Raw genomic sequence first — 24,125 nt, 5'->3', positions numbered from 1 at the left:
GACCAAAGCCTTGTCCCCACCCCAGCTCACCAGTGTGAAGAAGAGAAATGGTGTGGGGAGGGAGTGGAGGCCTGGGACTACTGAACATCTATCTCTGGAGATCTGATCTGGGAGTACAAACTTACATAACATGGTGCTTTCGTGATCAGGGGCCGTAGAAAAGCTAAGACAGGCAGAATACCTGGAGAGACTGAAATTCCTGCTACTTCTGGAAATCAGGGGTCCATATCCAGCTGCTCTGAGGCAAAAGAAAGGCGGGCAGTCTGAGAGACTTCCTAACAGCGAGAGGGCTGCTAAAAGAGCAAGGATTGCACAGAGCTTACTGCTGTTGTGTAATTGTCCGGGTGTATTCTGCCCAGCAGGTTGGGAACTTTCATGATCTTCAGGCGCTCCAGCTCCCTGACTGGCTACCCAGCTCCAAGGCCCACCCCTGTGATACACAGGCTGCTGTGCCTTTCTGCCAACCTGGAGAAATGTAATATGAAAATATTATTACTACAACTAATCCTGAAAGAGCAGCAGGAAAGAGGACTGCGCCAGACTGCACCTAGCATGCAAACCGGCAAAACCTGCTCTGGCGTTAGGCCAGCCAGAGGGAAGCCCCACCTACAGCAGCTACAAACAAAGCATAGAGGCTTACACCTGTGTGCTCGGCCCACTGGTTCTGGCACTGGAGACAGCCATAGCAGCTGGAAAGCAGGAAACACCTCTTTCCTCCCCCAGACACCAACACCACTCCACTGCGACCCCTGACATTATTCCAGGGGCTAAGCACCTCCAGAGAGTAGAGCTTATGGGCACTAGAGGGCGCCACATACAAATATGAAACATCAAAGGAACCTGGTTCAAAGCAAAATTATAAATACATTCATGAAATCCACCTCATGAATCTTCCTGAAAGAGATTTCAAAATAAAAATCATGAACATGCTCATGTAGGTACAGAAAAATATTCAGGAACTCAGGGATGAATTCCAGTCAGAGATCCAATCTTTATAGAACAGAATATCAAAAATGAAACATACAGAGGAAGATTTCAGAAGCAGATTAGATATGGTGGAGGAGATGATAAATGAAATAGAAATTAGGGAAGAGGAATACAAAAAAGCTGAGGCACAGAGAGAAAAAAGGATCTCTAAGAATGAAAGAATATTGAGAGAACAGCGTGACCAATCCAAATGGGACAATATCCACATTACAGAGGTACCAGAAGAAGAAGAAGAGAGAAAAAGGGATAGAAAATGTCTTTGAGGAGGTAATTGCTGAAAACATTGGGGAAGGAGATAGTGTCTCAGGCCATGGAGGTGCACAGATCTCCCAACACAAGGGACCCAAGGAAGACAACACCAAGGCATATAATACATAAAATGGCAGAGATCAAGGATAAGGACAGACTATGAAAAGCAGCCAGAGAGAGAAATAAGATCACATATAAAGGAAAGCCCATCAGACTATCGTCAGACTTCTCAGCAGAAACCTTACAGGCCAGAAGGGAGTGCCATGATATATTTAATGCAGTGAAGCAGAAGGGCCTTGAACCAAGAGTACTTTACCCAGGAATATTATCTTTTAACTTTGAAACAGGGATTAAACAATTTCCAGATAAACAAAAGCTGAGAGAATTTAACTCCCACAAACCGCCTCTACAGTGTATTTTGGACGGGCTGCTATAGACGGAAGTGTACCTAAGGTTTAAAAGCTGTCATCAGAGGTAATAAAACCACAGTAAAGGAAGTAGAACAGTTAATTACTAAGCAAATGCAAAATTAAATCAACTAACCCAAAGTCAATCAGTGGAGAGACAAAGAGTACAAAATCTGATACCTAATATATAAAGAATGGAGGAGGAAGAAAAAGGAGGAGAAAAACATAACGTTTACATTGTGTTTGTAATAGCATAGTAAGTTAGTTAAGTTACACTGTTAGATACTAAGGAAGATACCCCTGAACCTTAGGTAACCACGAATCTAAAGCCTACAATAGCAGTAAGTACATACCTATCAATAATCACCCTAAATGTAAATGGACTGAATGCACCAATCGAAAGACACAGTCACTGAATGGATGAAAACAAAAGACCCATCTATATGCTGCCTACAGGAGAACACTTTAAGCCCAAAGACATACACACATGCAAACAACAAGGAGAAAAAACCAGGTGTTGCAGTACTAGTATCAGACAAAATAGGCTTCAAAACAAAGAAAGTCACAAGAGATAAAGAAGGACATTACATAATGATAAAGGGGTCAATCCAACAAGAAGATATAACCATTATAAATATCTATGCATCCAACATAGGAGCACCTACATATGTGAAACAAATACTAACAGACTTAACAGAATGCAATGCATTCATTCTAGGAGACTTCAACGCTCCATTCACTACACAGGACAGATCAACCAGACAGAAAATAAATAAGGAGACAGAGGCACTGAGCAACACATTAAACAGATGGACCTAAAGGACATCTACAGAACTCTCCACTGAAAAGCAGCAGAATACACATTCTGCAAGTGCACATGGGACATTTTCAAGAATAGATCATATACTAGGCAAAAAAAGGGGCCTCAGTAAATTTAAAAAGATTGAAATTATAACAGCCAGTTTCTCAGACCACAAAGGTATGAAAATAGAAATAAGTTACTCCAAGAAAATGAAAAATCCCACAAACACATAGAAGCTTCACAACATGCTCCTAAATAACCAGTGGATCGATGACAAATAAAAACAAATCAAGCAATATATGGAGACAAATGAAAACAATAATTCAACACCTCAAAATCTATGGGACGCAGCTAAAGCAGTGCTAAGAGGAAAGTATATTGCAAAACCGGCCTACATCAGGAAAGAACAATCCCATATGAACAGTCTAAATGCACAATTAATGAAACTAGGAAAAGAAGAACAAATGAGGCCCCAAGTCAGTAGAAGAACGGACATAATAAAGATTCGAGCAGAAATAAATAAAATCGAGAAGAATAAAACAATAGAAAGAAGCAATGAAAGCAGGAGCTGGTTCCTCGAGAAAATTAAAAAAAATAGATAAACCCAGAGCCAGACTTACCAAGATAAAAAGAGTGTCTACACATAAACAGAATCAGAAATGAGAAAGGAAAAATCACTACAGACACCACAGAAATACAAAGAATTATTAGAGAATACTATGAAAAATTATATGCTAACAAACTGTATAACATAGAAGAAACAGACAATTTTCTAGAAAAATACAACCTTTCAAGGCTGATCCAGAAAGAAACAGCAAATCTGAACAGACCAATTACCAGCAACCAAATTGAATTGGTAATCAAAAAACTACCTATGAACAAAACCCATGGTACAGATGGCTTCACCACTGAACTTTAACAAACATGTAGTGAAGACCTAATACCCATCCTCCTTACAGTTTTCCAAAAAGTAGAAGAGGGAATACTTCCAAACTCATTCTACAAGGCCATCATCACTCTAATACCAAAATCAGGGAAAGACACCACAAAAAAAATTACAGACCAACATCCCCGGTGTACAAACATGCAAAAATCCTCAGCAAAATGTTAGCAAACCAAATTCAAAAATATATCCAAAAAATCATCCACCATGATCAAGTAGGATTTATTCCAGGGATACAAGGATGGTACAATATTAGAAAATTCATCAACGTCATCCACTACATCAACAAAAAGGACAAAAACCACATGATCATCTCCATAGATGCCGAAAAAGCATTTGACAAAATTCAAAATCCATTCATGATAAAAACTCTCAGCAAAATGGGTATAGAGGGCAATTATCTCAACATAACAAAGGCCATATATGACAAACCCACAGCCAACATCATACTTAACAGCGAGAAGCCAAAAGCCTTTCCTTTAAGAACGGGAACATGAAAAGGATACCCACTCTCTCCACTTCTATTCAACATAGTTCTGGAGGTACTTGCCACAACAATTAGACAACACAAAGAAATAAAGGGCATCCAGATTGGTAAGGAAGAACTTAAACTGTCCCTGTTTGCAGATGATATGATATTGTACATAAAAAACCCTAAAGAATCCACTCCAAAATTACTACATCTAATACCTGAATTCAACAAAGTTGCAAGATACAAAATTAACACATAGAAATCTGTTACATTCCTATACACTAACGATGAAGCAGCAGAGGGAGAAATCAGAAAAACAATTCCATTCACAAATGCATCAAAAAAATAAAATACCTAGGAATAAACCTAACCAAAGAAATGAAAGAACTATACTTTCAAAACTACAAGACACTCATGAGAGAAATTGAAACATCCCGTGCTCATGGATAGGAAGAATTAATATTGTTAAAATTGTGATCCTGCGTAAAGCAATCTACAGATTCAATGCAATTCCTATCAACACCAACAGCATTCTTCAATGAACTAGAGCAAACCGTTCTAAAATTCATATGGAACCACAAAATACCCCCAATAGCTAAAGCAATCCTGAGAAGGAAGAATAAAGCTGGGGGTATTATGCTCCCCAACTTTAAGCTCTACTACAAAGCCACAATAATCAAGACAATTTGGTACTGGCACAAGAACAGAACAATAGACCAATGGAACAGACTAGAGAGCCCAGATATAAACCCAACCGTATATAACCAATTAATATATGGTAAAGGAGCCATGGACATACAGAGGGGAAATGACAGTCTGTTCAACAACTGGTGTTGGCAAAACTGGACCGCTACATGCAAGAGAATGAAACTGGATTATTTTTTAACCCATGCACAAAGGTAAATTCAAAGTAGATCAACGACCTGAATGTAAGTCATGAAACCATAAAATTCTTAGAAGACAACGTAGGCAAAACTCTCCTGAATATAAACATGACCAGCTTCTCTCTGAACACATCTCCTCAAGCAAGGGTAACAAAAGCAAAAATGAACACATGGGACTACATCAAACTAATAAGCTTCTGTACGGCAAAGAACACAATCAACAGAACAAAAAGGCATCCTACAGTATGGCAGAATATATTTCTAAATGGCATATCCGACAAGGGGTTAACATCCAAAGTATATAAAGAACTCACATGCCTCAGCTCTCAAAAAGCAAGTAACCTGATTAAAAAATGGGTGGAGGATATGAAGAGACAATTTTCCAAAGAAGAAATTCAGATGGCCAACAGACATATGAAAAGATGCTTCACATCACTAATCATCAGGGAAAGGCAATTTAAAACCACAATGAGATATCACCTCACACGAGTAAGGATGGCCAGCATCGAGAAGACTAAGGAAATCAAATGCTGGCGAGGATGCAGAAAAAGGGGAACCCTCCTACACTGCTGGTAGGAATGTAAATTAGTTCAGCCATTGTGGAAAGCAATATGGAGGTTTCTCAAAAATCTAAAACTAGAAATACCATTTGACCCAGGAATTTCACTTCTAGGAATTTACTTTCAGAATGCAGCAGCCCAGTTTGAAAAAGACAGATGCACCCCTATGTTTATCAAGCACTATTTACAATAGCCAAGATATGGAAGCAAGCTAAGTGTCCATCAGTAGATGAATGGATAAAGAAGATGTGGTACATATACACAATGGAATACTATTCAGCTGTAAGAAAGAAACAAATCCTACCATTTGCAACAACATGGATGGAGCTGGAGGATATTATGCTTAGTGAAATAAGCCAGGTGGAGAAAGTGCCAATTGATTTCCCTCATTTGTGGAGTATAACAACAAATCAAAACTGAAGGAAGAAAACAGCAGTAGACTCACATACTCCACGAAGGGACTTGTGGTTACCAAAGGGGAGGGGTGTGGGAGGGCAGGTGTGGAGTGGGGGGAAGGGGATTGAAGGGTATTATGTCATATGTTGTGAGGGGTCATGGAGAAAACAGTGTAGCATAGTGAAGGCAAATAGTGAATCTGTGGCATCTTACTACACTGATGGACAGCGACTGCAATGGGGTATGAGTGGGGACTTAGTAATATGGGTAAATGTGGTAAGCACGTTGTTTTTTCATGTGAAACCTTCATAAGAGTGTATATCAATAATACCTTAATAAAAAGTGTGAAAAGCATTGTTGCATGTTATATTAGAAATGGATTATGTCAAATATTAATGTATTTTCTTTAAGGTTTTTGTAAGGCTTTGGTGTTATTTGCAAGGCTTTAAATTAATCTCTGATCTAAACAAAAAAAGTAGTGAAATTATATTGATTCAAATGTTTACTGAGATGTACTATTATGTGCAAAACACTGAGGACTGACCTGTGAACAAAAAGCAAGAGGTTTTACAACAAGCCTGTTACTTAACCATAGAATGGAGAATTGACCTGTGAACAAAAAGCAAGAGGTTTTACAACAAGCCTGTTACTTAACAATAGAATGGAGAATCGAGGAGATTCTCAAGATGGAGGTGTGAGTAGGGTGGTGGAAATCTCCTCCGAAAACCATATATACTTTGAAAATACAGAAAATACAGCTATTCCTAAAAGAGTGACCAGAAGATACAGTACACCAACCAGGCTACATCTAATTCTGCAAGAAGTCAACATCTCACAAAAAGGGTAAAGTACAGAGCTGTGACCTGGTGGGACCCAAGCCCTTCCCCCACCCCAGCTCACCATCAGGAGGACAAGAATCAGACTAGGGAGGGAGTGGAATCACAGGACTGCTAAATAACCAGCCCTAGTAATATGCACCTGAAGCACAGACACACATTGCATGGTATACTGGATATTAGAGGAATGGAAAAGCAAAATCCAAGACTAAGACTGCAAGCAGGTTCCCACAGCCAGCTCCCCTGGAAGGAAAGTAAAGTGGGTGCTTTAAAAGTCTTAAAGGGACAAGGGTTTAACAGGTGGACAAAATCATACTGGCACACTCAGCCCATAAGGCTGGGAACTTTAAGGAACTTGAGGCGCCCAGAACCCCCACTTGGCAGCGCAGCACTAAAGCCCCTCATGGTGTTAAGCAGCCTGCCATTCATTCACCCCCCAGCCAACACTTCAAGTGAACTGGCTGACCCACCATTGCTGTGGAGCAACCAGGGAACAGCCCCACCCACAGCAACCACACAGAGGCCTCTCCCAGCATGCAGCTAAGCAGACCAGACCCAGAGGCTGCTCCCTGCCCGCAGTCAATCAACACAGACAGCGTAGACCGGCACACAATCTGGAAGACACAAAGAGGCTTTATTCTAGCAGTGAACATGCGCTGCGTGCCTGCAACCACCTCCACTGCCCTATGCCATTCCGAGGGCCGCCCTGCCCATGGCAGCTCGGGATTAACTGAGAGGATGCCCCCTGCACTCAGTTGACCAGCACAGGTAGAGGAAACCAGTGCAGAGTCCGGGAAGCATGTAGGGACTCTGTTCTCACAGTGAACAAGCGCAGCTAACCTGCAACCACCTCCACTGCCCTAGGCCATCCCAAGGGCCACTCTTACCACACCAGCTCAAGGGATCAACCCAGAGGCAGCGCTCCCTGTGTGTGGTTAACTGGCACAGGCAGCAGAAATCAGCGCAGAGTCCCAAAAGCACTAAGGAACACCGTTCTGATGAGAGAACACACCCAAAACACCAGTGACCCCCCCATCCGCAGTGCTCTAAGCTAGCCTGAGGGCGGCTCCGCCTACAACATCTCAGGGGATTAACCCAGAGGCTGCTCCCTGTGTGCAATTGACCAGCACAGGCAGCGGAGACGGGCAAGGCGACCAGCAAGCAGGAAGGGACTTTGTTCCCCCAGCTGACACACGTACCACACACTGGTGATCACTTCCATTGCCATGAAAAGGCAGAAGAACCTTGTTCAGTCCCAAATCCCTCAAACACCAGAGAGAGGGCCTGGTGAGACCGAAATCACCGATCTTCCTGGAAAAGAATTCAAAATAAAAGTCATAAGCATGCTGATGGAGCTACAGAGAAATATGCAAGAGCTAAGGGATGAATTCTGGGGGGAAATAACAGAATTGATTCAAGCAATGGAAGGAGTTAAGAGCAGACTGGACAAGGTGCAAGAGACTTAATGGAATAGAAATCAGAGAACAGCAATACAGAGAAGCTGAGGCAGAGAGAGAGATAAAAGGATCTCTAGGAATGAAAGAATATTAAGAGAACTGTGTGACCAATCCAAATGGAACAATATTCGCATAATAGGAGTACCAGAAGAAGGAGAGAGAGAGAAGGGGATAGAAAGTGTCTTTGAAGAAATAATTGCTGAAAACTTCCCCAAGCTGGGGAAGGAAATAGTCTCTCAGGCCATGGAAGCCCACAGATGTTCCAGTACAAGGGACCCAAAGAGGACAACACCAAGAAATATAATAATTAAAATGACAAAGACCGAAGACAAGGACAGAGTATTAAAAGCAGCTAGAGAGAGAAAAAAGGTCACCTACAAAGGAAAACCCATTAGACTATCATCACACTTCTCAGCAGAAACCTTACAGGCCAGAAGAGAATGGCATGATATATTCAATGCAATGAAACAGAAGGGCCTCAAACCAAGAATACTGTATCCAGCAAAATTATCATTTAAATTTGAAGGAGGGATTAAAAAATTCCCAGATAAGCAATAGTTGAGGGAATTTACCTCACACAAACCATCCCTACCGTGTATTTTAAAGGGACTGCTCTAGATGGAAGTGCTCCTAAGGCTAAATAGATGTCACCACAGAAAACAAAATCACAGCAAAGAAAGTAGACCAACCAAATACTAAATAAATGCAAAATAAAATCAGCTATCCACAAAATCAGTCAAGGGAAACACAAAAGAGTACAGAATAAAACACCTAACATATAAAGAGTGGAAGAGGAAGAAAAAGTAGAGAGAAATAAAGAATCATCAGACTGTGTTTATAATAGTGTAATAAGTGAGTTAAGTTAGATGGTTAGATAGTAAAGTAGCTACCTTTGAACCTTTGGTAACCATGAATCCAAAGCCTGCAATGGCAATAAGTATCTATCAATAATCACCCTAAATGTAAATGGACTGAATGCACCAATCAGAAGACACAGAATAATAGAATGGGTACAAAAGCAAGACCCATCTATATGCTGCCTACAAGAGACTCACCTCAAACCCAAAGACATACACAGACTGAAAGTGAAGGGATGGAAAAAGATATTTTGTGCAAACAATAGGGAGAAAAAAGCAGGTGTTGCAGTCCTTGTATCAGACAAAATAGGCTTCAAAACAGAAAAAGTAATGAGATAAAGAAGGACATTACATAATGGTAAAGGGGTCAGGCCAACAAGAGGATATAACCATTATTAATATCTATGCACCCAACACAGGAGCACCGACATATGTGAAACAAATACTAACAGAATTAAAGGAGGAAATAGAATGCAATGCATTCATTTTAGGAGACTTCAACACACCCCTCACTCCAAAGGACAGATCCAGCAGACAGAAAATAAGTAAGGACACAGAGGCACTGAATAACAGACAAAAACAGATGGACCTAACAGAAACCTACAGAACTCTACACCAAAAGCAGCAGGATATACATTCTTCTCAAGTGCACATGGAACATTTTCCAGAATAGACCACATACTAGGCCACAAAAAGAGCCTCAGTAAATTAAAAAAGATTGAAATTGTACCAACCAACTTCTCAGATCACAAAGGTATAAAACTAGAAATAAATTGTACAAAGAAAACAAAAAGGCTCACAAACACATGGAGGCTTAACAACATCCTCCTAAATAACCAATGGATTAATGACCAAATAAAAACAGAGATCAAGCAATATATGGAGACAAATGAAAACAATAGCACCTATCAAAATCCCTATCAAAATGCCAACAGCATTCTTCAACGAACTGGAACAAATAGTTCTAAAATTCATAAGGAACCACAGAAGACCCCGAATAGCCATAGCAATCCTGAGAAGGAAGAATAAAGCAGAGGAGGGATCTCGCTTCCCAACTTTAGGCTCTACTACAAAGCCACAGTAATCAAGACAATTTGGTACTGGCCCAAGAAGAGACCAGTAGACCAGAGGAACATAATAGTGAGTCCAGATATTAACCCAAGCATATATGGTCAATTAATATATGATAAAGGAGCCATGGATAAACTGGGGAAATGACAGCCTCTTCAACAGCTGGTGTTGGCAAAATTGGACAGCTACATGCAAAAGAATGAAACTGGATTATTGTCTAACCCCATACACAAAAGTAAACTTGAAATGAATCAATTACTTGAATGTAAGTCATGAAACCATAAAACTCTTAGAAAAAAACATAGGCAAAATCTCTTGTACATAAACATGAGCAGCTTTTCATGAACATATCTCCCCGGGCAAGGGAAACCAAAGCAAAAATGAACAAGTGGGACTATATCAAACTAAAAAGCTTCTGTACATCAAAGGACACCATCAGTAGAACAAAAAGACATCCTATGTATTCATAAATGACATATCTGATAAAGGGTTGACATCCAAATGTATAAAGAGCTCATGCATCTCAACAGACAAAAAGCAAATAAGCCAATTAAAAAATGGGCACAGGATCTAAACAGATACGTCTCCAAAGAAGAAATTCAGATGCCCAACAGGCACATGAAAAGATGCTTCACATCACTAATCATCAGGGAAAGGCAAATTAAAACCACAATAAGATGTCACCTCACACCAGTTAGGATAGCCACCATCCAAAAGACAGACAACAACAAATGTTGGTGAGGATGTAGAGAAAGGGGAACCCTCCTACACTGCTGCTGGGAATGTAAATTAGTTCAACCATTATGGAAAGCACTGTGGAGGTTCCTCAAAAAACTCAAAGTGGAAATACCATTTGACTGAGGAATTCCACTCCTAGGAATTTACCCTAAGAATGCAGGAGCCCAGTTTGAAAAAGACATATGCACCCCTATGTTTATAGCAGCACTATTTACAATAGCCCAGATATGGAAGCAACCTAAGTGTCCATCAGTAGATGAACGGATGAAGAAGATGTGGCACATACACACAATGGAATATTCAGCTGTAAGAAGAAAGCAAATCCTACCATTTGCAACAACATGGATGGAGCTAGAGGGTATGCTCAGTGAAATGAGCCAGGCAGAGAAAGACAAGTATCAAATGATTTCACTTATCTGGGGAGTATAAAAACAAAGCAAAAACTGAAGGAACAAAACAGCAGCAGACTCACAGAACCCAAGAATGGACTAACAGTTACCAAAGGGAATGTGACTGTGGAGGATGGGTGGGAAGGGAGGCATAAAGGGGAAAAAGGGGCATTACGATTAGTACACATAGTGTAGTGGCTGGTGGGGCTGGGGAAGGTAGTATAACAGAGAAGACAAGTAGTGATTCTATAGCATCTTACTATGCTGATGGACAATGACTGTAAAGGGGTATGTGGTGGGGACTTGATAGTGGGGATAGTCTACTAACCATAATGTTGCTTATGTAATTGTACATTAATGATAGCAAAATAAGAAAAAAAACAGAATCTAAAGGAGAATCGTAACTATTAAATAATCCCGTCCATCATGTTTCAAGTACTTTTCATTTTATCTTACCTAGTTATCTTCCTAAGAACCTGAAATCATACTTCAATTTGAAGTTCACTGCCATGTTGATTTTAATGGAAGTGTCTTCCATTTCATCTTAGGTTTTGCGTCTCCTTGATGTTGTTGGTTTGCCTGAACTAGTTATTCAGTTGGCTACATCAGCGTTAACTGAAGCAGGTGATGACTGGAAAAGTCAGGTAAGAATTAACAAATCTAGTTATTTCCCTAGACATTTGTCGTGGATGTGGCATTTTAATTTCTGTTCTTTTTTTCTCCATATCTGATACTTAGGCTACTTTGAGGACATGCATTTTCAAACATCATTTGGATTTGGGTCACAATAGCCAAGCATATGAAACCTTAACCCAAATTGCTGATTCCAGCAGGTACTGAATCTCTGTCTTTTTTGGATCAGACCATTGACCAGCCCTTTTTGATCCACCAAGCCAGTCTGCGCTCATATCCCTTTCTTTCTTCCTAGGCAGTTAGATTGTTTACGGCAACTGGTGGTAGTTCTTTGTGAACGCTCACAACTGCAGGATCTTGTGGAGTTTCCCTATGTGAATCTGCATAATGAGGTATTTTCATTTATCCGTTGATGACTGAACGCAACAGTGATCGTTGTCATTGTGGCTACTGACTTTGATAGTCTGATTGCTTCCCCTTCATCAGGTTGTGGGAATGATTGAATCACGTGCAAGAGCTGTGGACCTCATGACTCACAATTACTATGAGCTTCTTTATGCCTTCCACATCTATCGCCACAATTACCGAAAGGGTAAGCAATCGAAGCCATCTTTGTTGGAGGCAACCTTATCAGTTTAAGCATGTTTTACATATATGTGAAATGTTTGACTAAATTTTTACCTTGTTTTTACTGTTGGGATGAGTGTTCTTTACAAGCCTTTGGGGAAATTATATTTAAAATGAGCTTCACCCTTCTGAAGATTACCTGTTAGCCTTAAAGATAAGCACTTCCATTCTCAAACATTCTTGAGGCATTTCCAGTAAGATAGTATTCTATATATCTCCTATGATTTTAAAAGAACCTAACTTTTTCACTGGAGGCACCTCAGATTTTTGTGGCTGGTGTTGAGTTCCTGTGCCATTTTGCCACTGGCCTTCTCTCTTTCCCTGTTTATTGTGCTATGCCTTTGAAAGTAAGTTGCAGGCTTCATGACTCAATGCATGAATACTTCAGATGCATCTCCTAAGGACATGTTCTTGTGTAACCTCAATACAATTATCAAACTAAGGAAAATATAATTTATTAATTCCATGAATTAAATGTAAATGTAGTACTATTATCTGTTTTGCTGCTCATATTTAAATTTTGCCAATTGTCATGGTCTTTTTTAATAACACATTCCTCCTATACTGTCCTCACCTCCTACTGTAGGATCATGTATTACCTTTATTTGTCATCTCTTTAATCTGGAGCACTTCTTTTAGCCTCTCTTTGCCTTTGATAACAGTGATATTTTTTAAGAATACAGGAGAGCCATTTTTATAGAATGTACTTTAATTTGGATTTGTACAAGGACTAAAGAAGTCTTTATCAGAACAGCTAAAATGAAGGGATTACATGTCTGTTTTAAGATCATATTTTCCAAGATAACTATTGTGGTTCCTCTTTGGAACGTCTAACATTTTTATGCCATTTTCACTCAGAATGTTTCTTGCTGATTTTCACTGGAAAGAATGGATAGAAGTAATTCATAGGCATGTTCTCAATAGTCCTGGTGGTAAAAGATGTTTGCATATTCTTTATTTTCTTGAATCATACAGAAAGGGAAATAGAGATGATTAAAAATCTCTTAATTATTTGCTTTCACAATAATAACGTCCATTATACCAATCTGATTAACACCAGTTTAGCTAGATTAAGGTTCAGGTCTTTCTGAAGCAAGGCTAGCTATTCCTCTAGCAAAATGGCTAGAGGACACCACATGAGTTTTCACCAACACATGAATTTTTATGGTTTTAAATTAATCTCATAATTAAAAATTATGTTTTAAATTTTAATGTTTAGTGAGCATAACATTATCTTTATGTATCTCTAAATAACCACTTTTTTTTTTAATGTCTAATTTATTATTGACTCATAGCTGGCACAGTGATGTTTGAGTATGGAATGCGTCTTGGCAGAGAGATCCGAACTCTCTGGGGACTTGAGAAGCAAGGCAACTGTTATCTGGCTGCTATTAATTGTTTGCGACTTATTTGTCCAGAATATGCCTGGATTGTACAGCCAGCATCTGGTGCAGTGGTATGAAAACTTTCCGTGCTGGAATTTGGGGATCATTTATTTGGGTTGGTCCTTTCAAAACTTACCTCATTTTGCTTCATTTCATTTAAAATTTCTAGTTGAATATGTGTGAAATTAATCTACTTTTGCATCCATTCAGCTGTTATTTATTACTACCCCTTTAGTTCCCAAGTTCATAATTATTGTAGGAAGAAGTATTGCAGAGTAGTTTTGGAGTTAGATCTTACTAAAAATTACTTCAAAAAATTACTTAATCTTTTGCAGTCCAGTTATCCTCTTGCATAAAATAGGGACAATGATAATTATGTCTACCTTATGCAACTGTTTGGCTATTAAATGAGATAATTCATATAGATTGCTTAGAATAGTAATGGTGCCTGGCCTGCAGAAAGTGCTCAATAAAAGGTAGCTGCTTTTATTTTATTTGTTTTTTGTTAATTCAGTCTACAGTTACTGTTTTAAAGAACATGCACTTTGAGTTTTTCCTGTCATGCTAATGGGGTGATAAAGTCCCAGAATACCTACACTGTGTAGTTCTGCATTTGCTAGGCTGCTTCCCAGGGTTTTGGGTGAAGAGTATAACTGAAACCAAGGGAAGTCAAATGGTTTAAATGGAGATTAAATTCATGTCCTTGGATTCAGTAGCGTGTATAGCTACTGGAGCCAACTTGCTAAGTAATACCATTTCTTTGATGATCACAGTGCTTTGCAAGAAGAGCAATGTTAGTTAACATGAACAAGATTAATATTGAGAGGATTTAAGCATGAAAGTTCTGGATCACAGATAACAATATCAAAATAAAACACTTAATTTTTCACTATTAAATCACTTATTTTATCTTTTCAGTATGATCGCCCAGGAGCATCCCCTAAGAGGAATCATGATGGAGAATGCACAGCTGCTCCAAGTAAGTCAGGGGTCTCCTACTGAATGTTTGCCGGAATCTAATTGTATAGTTATAATGTAGTGTTATCATTTATATTCAGATATTTTTATATAGTAGTTATAACATATATTGTAGCATACTTTATATATGTATAGAAATTATATTGTAAAAATATAGAGTTACTTCTTTGTAGTTTATTTTCAATATTTTAATCTTCTAAAGGTTGTCCAGCAGCCCTTTGAAAATTTTGTATGGCTATATAAGAAATTAAAATGCTTTAAAAAGAGTGTGTATTTTTGTTACTTGTTATATTTAAATCTGCTTAGTACCAAACTTTTGTTTTGTCAGGATCATTTGCTATTACTGTAGAGGCATAATATTCTTCCTTCAAGAGCCTAGGTACTAGAGTTGGACACACCTGGTTTTAATTCTGCCTCTCTCACTTTGAGCATGTTCCTTTCTTATTGATAAATAACAGTATTTCACAGCTGAAAGAGGTTAATGAAATTATATGTACAATACCTTGTGCACCTCCTCAACTGCAGCTGTTGTTACTATATGTAAAGAGAGGTTGTTGCTTTATTTTTTAAATTAGCTTTCATTGAGCCCCCTCTTTTCTCCCCATCATCATCCCTTTGGAAATTAAATTGAATTTCACTTAACCATTAGTGAAAATTAACAAATTGAATAAATTTAATAGGCACTTCCTTTGTACTTTCAGAATCAAAAATATTTTTCTTTGGGTTATAGCCAATCAGCAGATAGAAATCCTGGAACTGGAAGATCTGGAGAAAGAATGTTCCTTGGCTCGCATTCGCCTCACTTTGGCTCAGCATGATCCATCAGCAGTTGCAGTGGCAGGTGAGAATTCAAAGTCTGTCAGTAGCAACAGCATAGCTTAGGGCCAGGCAATCAATGGTCATAGTACTCTAGTTGGGTATAAAGCATGCCACTGTTATTCTGAGGTATTCACCAACAAAGCTTACTTTGGGCTCATTTGCCATGGTTGCACAAACAGTTCTTTTCCATTTCCACAGGAAGTTCATCAGCAGAGGAGATGGTTACTCTCTTGGTTCAGGCTGGCCTTTTTGACACTGCAATATCACTATGTCAGACTTTTAAGCTTCCCTTAACACCAGTCTTTGAGGGACTTGCTTTCAAGTATGTATGAAATTGTCTTTTTATATCTTAGTTTTCTAATGCAAAAATTTACTATTTCTTAGTGTAAAGTAGTGGTCACATGAGCCAGTATTCTATAAGCCAGTTATGTTTTAAAGAAGTGTTTCTGTTTAGTTCACACAATGATTTTTTTCTAGTTGATTGTGATTTTTATTTTTTTAATCTTGCTTTATAGCTTCTCTTGAGAAATCAGAAGATCTGGCATTCCTAGGCCCACATTCCCATATGATAATAGATAACCTGGGTTAAACAGTTGTGTCCATTTTAGACAAGGCATATGGTCTATTCAGTCCTTCAGGATATCTATTGTTCCCTGTAAGCATTATTAGAAAGGACTTCTTACTGAATTTGCCTTATGCCTAAATATTAGTCAGTAGTTTGTGAATTGGAAATATTTTGTAAGCTTTCAGAATCTTTTATCATCCGTTTTCTCTTGGAAGTAAATTCTCTCTTAACACTTATTGATGACCTTGTGGGTCATCCTGTTGTGTGACTGTGTGGAAGTGGGAAAGCCAATACTCCTGTAGTGAATTCATCATATACAAGAGCCAAAGTTGTCATCTTAGCTCTAGTTTTAACAACAAATAATGTGCTTTTCAGCAAATTCTTTTATTATGTGTGGAACCATTTTCATTGCAGATGCATCAAACTGCAGTTTGGAGGAGAGGCAGCACAAGCAGAAGCCTGGCCCTGGCTAGCAGCCAATCAGCTCTCATTGGTCATCACCACAAAGGAGTCTAGGTACATACCTAGTGTGCATCTGGCACTAAGAGCATTCACCCTCCATCTACTTCCTCTGGGCACCCAGTTTATGTCCACCTGAAAGTACCTCAGCTACTTCAGAATCCTCTAATAACCTGACCCTCAGAAAACTGCTCTTCCTTGAATTGCATTTATAATTTGGCTTATGCAGCTTAGTGCTTTAGAATTGCAGCATTTTACGATTTGGATGTCCTCTGACATTAGTTTTCAACACCTTAATTAGCACACGAGAATCATTATTAAAATACAGATAATGAGATATCACCCTTATCTTCTAAATAAAAACTACAGGATTCTAATGCTTGACTGGGTTTGGAAACCATGATCTGACCCAATTTCCTTCCCTCAGACATCCACAACAAAGAAGTTTTATGAATTGTGAAATCAGTGAACTTGTGTGGAGAGAAATACAAGAATGCAGGTCATCTAGTTTCTAGTGCTACCCTTAAGTCACATTGACCCAACTAATAATAATGTTAGTTGCCATTAAGCTATATTATCAGTTCAATTGTGAGCTTCTAAAGATCTTTTCCTTATAGATAACATGCTTTGAATGGTACTATAAATGTCTGTTAAGAATCTGGAACTCATTAGCCCTTTTTGCTTTTGTCAAGTGCTACAGATGAAGCATGGCGACTATTATCAACTTACCTGGAAAGGTACAAAGTCCAGAATAACTTATATCACCACTGTGTAATCAACAAGCTCTTGTCTCATGGAGTGCCACTGCCAAACTGGCTTATAAACAGTTACAAGGTAAGTGGTTTCTTAACCTGTAGAGAATAAGAAGCTGATCTTTATCATTCTGAATAACTTCACGAGATGATTAAAATGAAAAAGAGTGATAATTTATGGAAATACACTGATTTTGGACAGCTTCTCTATCTAAAAACAGTAAGAAGCTTAGCTTCAATTCCACATGAACTACTGGGTGTTCATATTGAAAAGTGCTGCAGGTTTAAGTGGTGCTGGAGTTTTTATGGCCAGCCAGTTTGACAGACATTCTGACCTAATTCTTCACATAATTGTATATGGGTTAATAAAAGACATTTTCTAACAAAAGAATAAAGTAAAGTAAAATAAAATAAAAGTTGTACATGTTAGTGATCAAGTGAATGCCTGCTTGTGTGCTCACTGAACAATGAGTTTATATATTTAGAATAGTATATGTGTAACAATATTCACTATTCAATACTCAAAAACTCATAGGAGTGCGTGGAGTCGTTTTCAAATACTACAACAGTGTTTCAGTTTTTGTCAATATTGAGTTTTTGAACTGCCTGCATTAGAACTATTTGGGTGGTGGACTTCAAAATACAGATTCCTGAGCCCCACCCCAGACTTAAAGAATCAAATATCCTGGGGCTAGGATCCAGGATGTATGAATTAGCAAACTCCTAATTTGATTTGATTCAGCCTTAAATTTGAAACTACCATATCTGAAATACAGTGGGTAGACTAGGGAAAGAGAAGAATATAAAGCTGAAAGCCAGGAAAGTTAATGTGTTTTCACGTAATTAGAGCCCTTCCAAACTGAGGTGTATTCATTTTTCTATCACTCTGAGTTCATTACAAATTTAATTCAGGCATTTAAAATTAGTGATTCTTTTAATTACTTTAGTATCTGTCATTCATATATTTCTGAGAATTAATGTGAATATATTGTTTCGTTAGTACACATCATTTCTGGGAAGGTTTGTTGACTTTTACTTCCATGGAAACAGTAGAAAAGAACTAAAATGTATCTTAGATCACAAAGCAGGGGCAGAAAGCCACCTAACCTTATAAAGTGCCCAGAGGTAACTGGGCTCCTTGTAATCCAACACTTACCTCAAATAAAGAAACCAAGGTAAGTAAACCAAGGTGCTCATTTACTTACACTGAGAAGTATAAATGCCAGGAGTCAGACACTCACATCCTCTGGCCTTTGCCCAGATAAGATGGATATAGGTAGATGTTCTTAATCACCGACTTCTTACAGAAGGTTGATGCCGCTGAGTTGCTCCGTCTGTACTTAAACTATGACCTTTTAGAAGAAGCCGTGGATTTGGTTTCAGAATATGTGGATGCTGTTTTGGGAAAAGGACATCAGTACTTTGGAATTGAGGTAGGCGTGTATGCACAGTTCATTTTAATTTTGTATTATCATACTCAGTCAAGTGAGGATCTGACAGTAAATTGAACTATCAAATAATGGGTTCAACTTTCACCATTATAGTTTTATAACTAGTTTTCTTCAAAATCAGGGACTGGCACTACAGTTTCCTATTTATAAAATGGGAATACTTTTTGTTTTTCTTCATAAAAGGAAGTGGCTTTAGTATTTGGAGGAATTAGATAAATAAGAACAAAATGGTATTTTGTGTGTGCCAAAGACTGTGCTGCAAGTTTCGTCTCATTTAATCCTTACAGCCCCCTATCAGAGACTACTTTAATTGTTTCTCTTTTTTTTAACCCATGAGGAGACAGAGGTTCAGAGGTTAAGTAAATTGCCAAAGCTTACACAGATGGTAAATAGAAGAACCAGGTCTACAATCTAGGGCTAGTTAACTTCAGAGCCAAGTTCTTCAACTCTCAGGAATGTATTCAGGACTTCAAAAGTTGAGTGTTCCTTTTCCAATTTTTTTTTCCTGAATAAAGTTCAGACTGGAAATAGTATAATCTATTTAGATGCTATTTAAATTTTAATCTAATAAAAATTTGAAGTTTTTTATTTTAGTGTGATTATCCTTAATAAGCTTGAGGACTCCTTTAAGTTAAGAGAGGACATGAATTTAAAAATGCATTTGACTTTACTGACAAAAGAACAAGTTCCCCAGTTGAAGAGAAAAAAGGAGGGGTCCAGCTGTGGGTGTGTGGGTGCACACATGTATGTTCATGCACGCACACAAAATTTCTTATTGTGAAAAATATTAAAGTATTTTATGTTACTGAGGCCTAGGCCTGTGAAAGTACCCAGAAGAAATGGTCCACTTTTCAGATTTTCTTCAAATTATAGGTATTTTCCCTTTCAGTTTCCACTATCTGCAACAGCTCCAGTGGTGTGGCTCCCATACTCTTCTATTGATCAGCTTCTCCAGGCTCTGGGAGAGAATAGTGCCAATAGTCACAACATTGCAGTAAGTAAATCCTTCATGAGGTATTGTATAATTATGCCCATACATTAGCAGTTACACCTTAAGCTTGCTCTTGAGTTCTCAGGATTAAGGGGAGGGCAAAACCCACTTGTCTTTAGCATGCTGCCCCAAGTCCTTTATAAAATGATTAGTTAAATCAGATGTAGCCTCTCTAGTTCTGGGAAGAGAGCTAGTAATGCTTTTATTAAAAATATTCATGTGATTAGCATATTTAGAAAATTCACTAGGAAAACAGGACTAGGAAAATTGTATATAACAGAGAAGTTGGTTTTATCAGTAGAGTCACAGAGAGATTCCTGTACTGAATGGTAAGTACATGAAGCAGTGTGGCTGACATCTTTATTAAGGGTGAGACTGGTAGGTGAAGTCAAATTGATTAATAACTTCAGTCTTCTTCAGTCTTTGACCTCTTCTCTAATGATTCCCTTCTTTTCTCCAATAGCTGTCCCAGAAAATACTTGACAAATTAGAGGACTACCAGCAAAAAGTTGACATGGCAACACGGGATTTATTATATCGTCGGAACTTGTGATCCAGATAGTTGCCTAGCCTTTGTAGCCTCTTGGTGCCTCTTCGGGCTTAAGACTTTACCCTACAGGAACCCTGTATTCCAGGCCGATTTGTATACCTGTAAATGATGTGTATACAACATTCAAGTCTGCATTCTGCACAACAGATGGGAGCAGATGAGTCACAGGACCTGTGCTTGCTCGCGGTGCTAACACAAAATTTCTGGTTTTCAACATTGTTCTTAAAACAGCTGCTTTTGTATATGATTCACAAGCTTTTTTAGAGTTTATATTTTTTTTAACTACCGAAGACATTCTTTATCTGCAAATTAAAACCCACCTCACTTTCCAAAATAGCTGATCGTTGTTGGTTTGTTTAGCTGACCACCAAAAGCAAAGCAGTCACTGCAAACCCTTTCATCCTTCCCTAACACCTTTTGTAACTCGGTGGAATTATTTTGGTCCATAACTGACATGTATTTTCTGTATTGCAAACAGGTTAATGGCTTTGCATACTCTCTTCATTATTTACTGTGGAGTTTTTGTAATCTTCAATAAAGTACTAAAAATTTGCCTACATTAAGCCTAAAATATGCGCAGATAAGAAAGAAGCTATCTTAGTTTGAATCTGATTCTAAGGCTTAAATTGAGTAGACTTTTAGCTAAGAAAAAAATTAGAAATCCATCATCTATGAAAGTAACAGATTTTCAAAGTAAATTCCATGAACTCCTGTGCTTTATGATAATCAAGCCAGACTTGATCATCCAGTTATTCTTATAATGTATTGGACCAAAGTACAAACTTTCCTGGTCAGATTCAGAAGCATTCATGCCTACAAACTTTGGAGGAAGTGAAAAATAAAAGCTTGGATTTTATCCTGTGTATTTTATCCTGTATATCATTATCCTTTAAGGAAAATGATCTGTATACTACTTGCTTGTGTGTCCCTTGACCTTCCTAAGTTCTTCTTAAGTCTTTAATTTTTATACTATAAATACCATATTTACATTATATATTTTAAATAACAATGAGTTTCACTGTGGTACTATTACTGGTAGGTATTGAGTATTATTGTTTCTTTTTTCATTTTAGCTCTGCCATGATTAATATGAAGTGTTTGATGCAGTTAGGGACTGGGAGAGCCAATGCCCTCCCAGCTTTCTAAACCAGTGGCTTCCAGCTATAGCAAAACACACACACATATATAACCGAAAGAAAGGTTTCACAAATACATATCCTCACTTACTACATACCTTGATGTTTTCATGAGTGACTAATGGATTATAACCCACAGTTTGAAAAATAAGCAAATCTTCTTGTGACCATTTCTGGAGGACAAGCAGCAGCTTGAGACTGGCTCTGTTCCAGAAATTTACCCATTTGCATTGTTCAAAGCAGTGGTCTCCATGGTGGCTGCTGACAAGACACTGACCTGTTTTTCCTGTCATCACAATTTTGGTTCAAGACCTAGAATCCATGCCGGAACCAACCCAGCTCTGTGTCCATTTTCTTACACCTTCTTCACTTTGATTCCCTATCAGAGCAGAAAGTGTCCACATTCTTTCACTTCACTTTTCTCACCACTTTGGGTCTGAATTTTTTGTTTTCTGAACCACGTGATATTTTAATAGACCACAATAACATCATTATTCCTTGTCTTCTCCAACTCTGGAAATTTTCTGATTACAAAGTGTTATTAAAATAAGTATTAATTTTTTTAGTACTGAACTACCATTAAATAAAGTGTGACTCTTAGAGGAAACTTCATAGTTCTTAATTTAACAAAATGTAATTGACAAGGTCCCTACCTTAACACCCTATGACAATAAGTAGGTATCACTTGTTATTAGAATTTATGACACACTGAGTGTCATATTGATCATTCTTACCAAGTTTATCACTGATTTTTGTCACCTTCCAAGAAAGCTATTTTGTTCTACAAAGCCATCTTGGTGTACTGTCACTTTCGCTAGGCCAGCTATATGTCACCAGTTAACTACTGATTCTCTCCCCATTCTGATCCCCTCCCAAAGCCCAGGCAGGCAGTGGTGTTATCTAAAAACTTCACTGCACAAGGCTTATGTTTTTTTTAAACAAAAGCTTAAAAACTGAATATAAGAAATGGAAGCCTGTAGAAACCTTGGACTGTCCATCCCCACAGATTTTCCCATTGGCCACCTCTTAGTTCCCAGCCTGCTCTTGTATGGCAGATACCACAATTCTTAGGGGGATGCAAATATAAGTGGGATTTCTATTTAATTAGTCAACAAATGAAAAGTATCACATTTAAGTAACATAACTCAATTAGTATATTTTTTTCTACTAGGGCACAGTATCTATTACAGAAAGTGGTAAATTTTTTGTTTAATCTTAACAGTTCTTTCCCATTTTGTATCTAAAAACATAGGTAGGCCTGTACTGGTTTTTCTGAAGACTGACCTTAATAACTAACTCATTAAGCCACAAGAATTTGTTATCCTGTATGTCATTTGTGCATCTGCACAGAGCTCCATCAAAAGACTACAGTTTCTTGTTCAAATGAGCTATGCCAGTCTCTATGGACTGAAAGTAGATACTCCAGTAAATGAGGTTTGATGGTTTAACTTCATAAAACACACAAGGGCAAATAATTTATAATAAAGAATATACATGGTCTTTGTTCCTGATTTCCTGGCATGGAACTTCAAAACCCCTTGCAATTTCCTGAATAATGGAAGTCTTTATTATGCTATGCTAATGAGGGGATTCTTGGCAGGGCCCTTAGATGTAGCTTCAGAGCAGGGCCAGTTACCAGGAAGATCAGCCCTGTGATGGTGATTATGGGATTGAAACTTTAGGCCAGCTCATCCTTCTGAGAAGACTGGAGGGTTGGAAATTGAGTTCAGTCACAGTCACAGTGGTCAATGACTTAATCAACCATGCCTATATAAATGTCCCAGTAAAAACAACATCAAGGTTGAGGAGAACTTCCTGGTTGGAGAAAACATTGTGCTGGGCTGGTGACTGACATGCCATGTCTCCATAGGGAGGCCGCATGGGAGTTCTTTGCTTCCTCCCAGACCTCACCATATGTATATCCTTTAAATAAAACTCTAAGTATAATGCTTTCTAGACTTCAGTGAATGGTTCTAGAGAATTATTAAACTTGAGATTGTGGAAACCCCTGACTTCATGTCCATTCAGAGGTGTGGGTGGCCTGGGGACCTCACTTGGAACTGCCCTTAGAAGTAGTCCTGTAGAGGGCTGAGCCTTAAACCTGTGGCATCTGATTCTAACCCCCTGGCAGCTAGCATTGAATTTGATCAAAATACACCCAGCTGAGGATGAGACAGTAAATAAGTGATACAATTTAGGTAAAACACATACATCATTCTACCCTACTGAAACAGACGTCTGTAGACTGTCCACCTCTGCTGGTGACTTCTTCAAGTACCAAAAGCTAGAGCTTTAAAATGTATTCAGGAAGGTCAGCTTTTGAAATTAATATCACATACCAAGTAGATACTGCTCAATAAATATGATTATAACTAAACATATTTGAAAATAAGCTTATTCAAATGATTGTTCTTCCCATATTTTACTTGTCAAATGTCAGCCCTGATAATTTGTTTTTTACTGAAACATTATCATAACCAAAATAACGTCAGTAATTCCAGAGGTGCTTAGGCCACTGGTAATCAAGGATCAGATCTCAGTTTTCTTTAAAGGGAGTGACTTGAACCACTTTGAGTCTAAACTCAAGCACACTTTTCTTAAAGAGCCAGGTATAAATGATTTAGGTTTTGTAATGTCATATGACATATGGTCTGTCACATATTCTGTTTCTATAGTTGTTTGTACGACCCTTGTAGGTCTTAGTCATAATCTGCCTATCCCTGGTCCACCT

The 24,125-nt window shown here is 38.3% G+C and overlaps 1 protein-coding gene across 5 annotated transcripts in view; it reads left to right on the top strand.

Moving 5' to 3' along the window:
• NUP160 (nucleoporin 160) overlaps window positions 1-21,119 on the top strand; it is a 61,799-nt gene extending 40,680 nt beyond the window's left edge. For 3 of the 5 annotated variants that reach the window (XM_057507704.1, XM_036923935.2, XM_057507706.1), the window contains 13 exons: window positions 11,597-11,692; window positions 11,787-11,881; window positions 11,977-12,073; window positions 12,168-12,273; window positions 13,604-13,764; window positions 14,612-14,672; window positions 15,402-15,512; window positions 15,689-15,812; window positions 16,470-16,571; window positions 17,207-17,348; window positions 18,574-18,699; window positions 19,607-19,711; window positions 20,172-21,119. In XM_057507704.1, the coding sequence (XP_057363687.1) occupies window positions 11,597-11,692; window positions 11,787-11,881; window positions 11,977-12,073; window positions 12,168-12,273; window positions 13,604-13,764; window positions 14,612-14,672; window positions 15,402-15,512; window positions 15,689-15,812; window positions 16,470-16,571; window positions 17,207-17,348; window positions 18,574-18,699; window positions 19,607-19,711; window positions 20,172-20,261 (1,416 nt within the window). In that variant the 3' untranslated portion in view covers window positions 20,262-21,119. Of the gene's footprint in view, window positions 1-11,596; window positions 11,693-11,786; window positions 11,882-11,976; window positions 12,074-12,167; window positions 12,274-13,603; window positions 13,765-14,611; window positions 14,673-15,372; window positions 15,513-15,688; window positions 15,813-16,469; window positions 16,572-17,206; window positions 17,349-18,573; window positions 18,700-19,606; window positions 19,712-20,171 lie in introns of those variants that run through there. The other 2 variants (XM_057507705.1, XM_057507707.1) reach the window with 2 other exon arrangements.
• Window positions 21,120-24,125: the final 3,006 nt, after the last annotated feature.

This window comes from Manis pentadactyla, chromosome 9, assembly GCF_030020395.1.
Source record: "Manis pentadactyla isolate mManPen7 chromosome 9, mManPen7.hap1, whole genome shotgun sequence".
NCBI lineage: Eukaryota > Metazoa > Chordata > Mammalia > Pholidota > Manidae > Manis > Manis pentadactyla.
Note: the sequence above shows the minus strand (reverse complement) of the source record. Positions and strands in the feature narration are given on the sequence as shown.